The sequence below is a fragment of the Solanum stenotomum genome, chromosome 7 (genome assembly GCF_019186545.1).
Source record: "Solanum stenotomum isolate F172 chromosome 7, ASM1918654v1, whole genome shotgun sequence".
NCBI lineage: Eukaryota > Viridiplantae > Streptophyta > Magnoliopsida > Solanales > Solanaceae > Solanum > Solanum stenotomum.
The window spans coordinates 58,118,097-58,123,603 of record NC_064288.1 but is presented as its reverse complement, the minus strand read 5'-3'; the positions used below and the strand labels follow the sequence as shown (position 1 = coordinate 58,123,603).

General features: G+C 29.6%; 1 protein-coding gene across 1 annotated transcript; it reads right to left on the bottom strand.

Annotated features, from left to right (window-relative positions):
* Positions 1-3,896: 3,896 nt before the first annotated feature.
* LOC125871730 (proteinase inhibitor I-B-like) lies at positions 3,897-4,955 on the bottom strand. Its single transcript, XM_049552386.1, has 3 exons — positions 4,823-4,955; positions 4,434-4,529; positions 3,897-4,111 (listed from the first exon to the last, which is right to left on the bottom strand). The coding sequence occupies exons 1-3, from the start codon at positions 4,881-4,883 to the stop codon at positions 3,912-3,914; spliced, it is 357 nt and encodes a 118-aa protein (XP_049408343.1). The 5' UTR covers positions 4,884-4,955; the 3' UTR covers positions 3,897-3,911.
* Positions 4,956-5,507: the final 552 nt, after the last annotated feature.

Here is a 5,507-nt window from a genome sequence, read left to right as displayed (position 1 = left end):
TATTGCTCCTAATTATTCTGCCTTTTAATTTATTAAGTTGCGTGTGAATCCAATATATCATGCATTTACTCTTTAGATATCTCTGGTATTTTATTATGTAATTGACAAAAATGTTTCTTCTTTTGTATTTTTATAAGAAATCAATAAGAGGAATTTATTTTTTATTTTTTAAAAAAAGAATAAGAGGAATTTGGGTAAAAAAAAATATTTTTATGTATACAGGGACTAGAATAGAACAGCCCTCAAAACTTAAGATCACCATTTGACTTAAAAAACATATAGTATCCAGATTTTATGAATTATATTCGAGATTTTTTTGTATCGATTAAAAGCGAATCTTTGTAACTTTGTAAGGAAATGAAAATAGGATCAAATATATCTCCATTTTATATAGAGTAATTTTATCCTTCATTTGAAAAGTTTTCGACTCATAACTCTATTCTTAGTCAAATGGTTCAAATATGCAATTATTGGCTAACGACCCCAATTTCCTTTTGGAGATTTTATCCTCCTTTTTTGTAAAAAACACAGACAAATCAACTAGTATTATTTAATTCCTCTATTTATTTTTATTTGTTCATCCATATTCGTTGTACATTGGAATAATTTTTGAATGATAAATACATCGATGACATTGATTTCTCAATATTATATGCATTGATATTGACAATTTGTAGGTAAGGGACAAAATGGCCTTTTCCTTTAATCCAACTAATTAGGATTTTTTTTTTTAATTTGCACACAGGATGTGAAGGGGGATAGTGAAAATTGAATTCAAACATAATATGCGGGGGACATCCACGGTCCACTAATACTACTATTTTGTAAATTATGAATTTGACAAGAATGAAATGAGAGATTTGATTTTATAATCGTTTATGAATATTTTCTAATTATATGATTTTTTTTAATGGGAGAATACTAAAAAATAACATAGAAGATCTTGATTATGCTTAATGAAAAAAATATCTTTCTTTACCAAAAAAAAAAGGATTAGGAAATCATTTTCCTCCCTAGAAATTGGAAATATAAAGGTTGGACTTGGGAGCATAATGCTAAGTTTTAATTATTATTTTTAAAATGGGGAATAATTTTGTTTAAATAAACTTTTGGATTTAAATAAAGTAAAATCCACTTAAAAGTAGTTTGAAATTCTAAGAGAGAAACTTCTATATTTTATTTTTAAAAAAAAATCAACAAGATTTCGTATTCTTCTCAAATGTGTATCATTATTTTTCTTTATTTTTTAAAAAGTTTTTTATTCGATATTTGATATTCGCTTTGAAGTTCAATTAATAGAAATTTATACTGAGAAGGTTTTTTTATATATCCAATGCTCAAATTCAAAACTTCTAATTAAAAATGAATACATATTGGTCCCTCGACCTTAATTTATTCCAAAGAAAGTATAACATATTGTCATGTTTTATTTCTATTTTTTGGGGTGTGGTGGGGGGGGGGGGGGGGGGGGGGGGGGGGGGACTAGTTTGACAATTACAATTCAAATCCTATAACTATCAGACAATACTGCAACTAGGGTTGTTCAAAATTGAACCGAAATCGATAATCTGAATCGGAAAAAAATTATTGGTTTATCAGTAATGGGTTATTGGTTTAGCGATTTTGATAATGGTTTTGTTTTTTTTGTTATCGGATTATCGATTCTTAATGGTTTGAGGTTTTTTTCTTAACAGGGTTAACCGATAACCCGATAGTAAATTAAATAATTATATTTATACCATTTTGTATATAAAGTCTTTAACTTAGATTTTGGTTTCCTACTTTTATTTCTTCAAACTCTTGGTTATTCTACAATGTAAAACTCTTGGTTTCTAAGTGATTTTCAATGTTTTCTTTTTGGTTCAAATCTTAATGGTTAAACCGGTAACCGAATCGATAACGATCAATAACCGATAAAACAATAACCGATAAGCCAATATCTTAATGGTTCTATAACGGTTTAACATCTATACAAACCGATAACCAATAAGCCAAACCGATAAATTTCAAAATCAAACTGAACCGATCGATACGAGCCCTAACTGCAACAAGCTTCTCAACAACAACAACAAATCAATTTGAAAAATATTTTTCAATCATGAAACTAAATCAAAATCTATTTCAAGAATATTTCTAACCCAGAATAAAGTTATTAAATCAAAAGCTTTCCAACAACAACAAATCGATGGTGTACTGCGTTAAAGTTGGTTTGATTGCAGGACCACTTTAAAGTTTGAAGCTTTTTCAGTCGATAGTGATAGCATTTTCAATCCCTTTTAATAACAAAAAAATCAATTTGAGTTCAAAATTTAAGCTAATGTAACCTCGATAAATTTGTTTCCTTTGCCAACCAAAAATACTTTTACTCTCTTATCTCAATTTATGTGACGATTTTTCGACTCTTATTCTGTTTGTATCCACAAAATATTGCATTCAGATTGTATTTATGTATACACCATCTATGTGAATGCATCCTGGTGATACAATGTGTACAATTACTAACACTCTATTTGGATCATTGTTACCCATTGTATTGTATTGTATCGTTACTATACCTACAATGTTTGTTTTGATTGTTACTTAAAATGTATTGTATTTTATTGTATTATTAAATTTTGTTGTTACGTAACAATGAAAACCCCTATTTTATGGAACAACCGATTTGGTGTGTTCCCATTGTTACTTAATTTCCTTTTCCAATTATATCTTTACATAATATTTCAAATACTATTTTACCCTTTACCTTATATTATTTAATTCTAGTCAAACCTACTACCCTAGAATAATTAAGGATAATTTAGTAAATTTATAAATTACAATACAGTACGATACAATCAAACCAAACAATTAAAATGTTATTAAACAACAACAAACAATACAGTCTAGCCAAACATTGTATCTACCACACAGTACAATACAATAGAGTACAATACAATACAATACATTATGAAACAATGGGTAACAATGATCCAAACAGAGTGTAAGATAAACTATATATGATTCATAATTTTGAAAACTGTAGTCATACATGGTAATTAATATCCAAATTATAGTGCTTTATAGAATATCAACTGAATTTCGAGCATTCAGAAATTTTTGCCCAGATTTCTAATTTACACTGTGAAACCTGTTGGTATTGATTTCAGTACCAAAAAATTGTTTATTTGACAAGTGCTGTTTATTTAAGTGGTTGAATACCTCCACTATTAAACCAGTAGGGTAAGTGAGAATACGAGATCCGGTCAAATATGTGAATGTGAATGTAACTGAAGTATGATTTTATCTAAAATTGCAGTAATTGAAGCAATATAATTATTGTCAGTAACTAAATTATGTTTAATTTTGTGCTCATTTTATACGACGACTTAAGTGATTATGATGTGACACTGAGATTGAACTTAGGACATTTGCCTATTGATATCAATTTTTTATTTTTATTTTTCACTCGGTGTTTGATATTTGCATTGGAGCTCGATTAATTTAGATTTGTGCTAGATAAGTCCCAATTCAAGGGTTAGCGCTCCCTATCAAGGATTTTTCCATACCCAAGACTCATTTAAATATTAAAGATGAGATCAATATGATTATTTACTTAATTATTATATTTTCAACACGCTTTATCGTAACTTTTTTTTCAGTATTTCGCGGATGGGTGATATGTCATCTACCCACTATAATATATCACGTTTAATTGTCATCTCATTTATATAAGCTTTAACTATTCGTCAATTCATAAGAAAAGTAAAACAAAATTGGAAAAGACTACAACATAAAAGAAAATAATAAGGGTAGACAATTATATTACAATAAAAATAAGGAACATTAGTTTTATTTATCTTGAAATAGTAGAAGTACATGAAGACATTATATTTAATATCTCCACTTTATTTATTTTTCATAACATAATGGTACTAACCCATACTAGGAGTAACTTGAACAATGAGTTTAAAGTTAACTACCAGAAAAACTCTGCCACAAACATAATTAAGTGGCTTAGGCGGCATACCAGGAAATATAAGCCTAACATCATGAACTATGGAATTTTCCTTCTCAATTACTTGTTTTGCATATCCTGCTGACTTTCCAACAAGTTCAGGCCATGATAGCTTACCTACAATAATTACAACAAATATATAATTATGTGATGATAAGGGAATCCATAGCCACTATCCTTTGGGTGCGCACAGGGTAAAACCCTCCGCTCCTATGCAATAGCTCGCAAACCACAAAGCTAGGAGAGGAGGTAACCCACACTAGGCAAGCCCGGTGCGACGAGCTCAAGCCAGAAAGCAAACCCCTTGCTTTCGCTAGCAAGGGGTTTCAAACTTGAGACCTCCAACATGAAATGTCAAACCCAAACCACTGGGCCACTTATAATTATGTGAAATAGTGAAAAAAATCATAATTATGTAACCACCTGTGAAATTAATTACCTGGGCAAAATACAAATTCGCCATCATTTTCCACTGGAAGTTGCAGTACTTCTATGCCATCACTGATCAAATCTCTTGCCATCAGTGATTGAAAAACTGTAATTAAAATAATTAATTACATATTTGAGAGATAATATATACTAGTAAAATATACATGCACGAGCATTGGCGGCGTCACTAGTTTCAAAATCTGAAGAAGTAAACACATGAACTAGTTGAAGGGGTCCAAAATCTACTATACAACATACATATGATAAGATTTCTCCATTCTTAACTAGTAGTCTCGAATTCGAGCTTTAGAAATAGAGAAAATCCTGTTAGATAAGCCTTACTAATGAGTAAATTTGAATTAGTCGGACTAAAAGAGAATTAAGGGGCTAATTACATACGTGATGCAAGAAGCAAGAAAGCAAGCACATGAGATAACTTGAGCATACTCTTTCCCTCCATTGCTTTTATTTATTTTTCTTTCAAATAATTGTGTGATGGTGTAAGACTCATTGGTTACACATGGATATTTATAGGGCGTTAGTAAGGCGTCGGGTCAATTTTATAATAAAAGTTACGGCAGGTATCGAGAAACTCAGCCATCAATAATTGATTGGATATACTCAAAAGATTTAACTAAAACAATTAAAAGGTAATTTTTATCTTGTAAAAAGTGGGGAAAATTCAGAAAATGACATGGATATACACTGCATTAGCTAGTATGACAAGGAAAAAAACAATATAAAATGAAATTTAAAAAGATTTACTAGCAAAACTAGAGATGATATGGCCTCTATAAAGGGAGACGGTGAAAATTTACACACGGAATAAAAAGGGACACCGTGAAAATTGAATTTACACATAATATACCAAGGCTAGCTACACATAATTTAATTTAATCACAGGGCTAGCTAGATTTTGTATTCTTTTCAATTGTGTATCATTATTTTTCTTTACTTTTTTTTAGTTTTTCATTCGGAATTTGATATCTGCTCTGGAGTTTAATTAATAGAAATTTTATATTGTGATTTTTTTTTTATATTCAATGCTCAAATTTGGAACTTCTAATTAAAGATGAATACATGT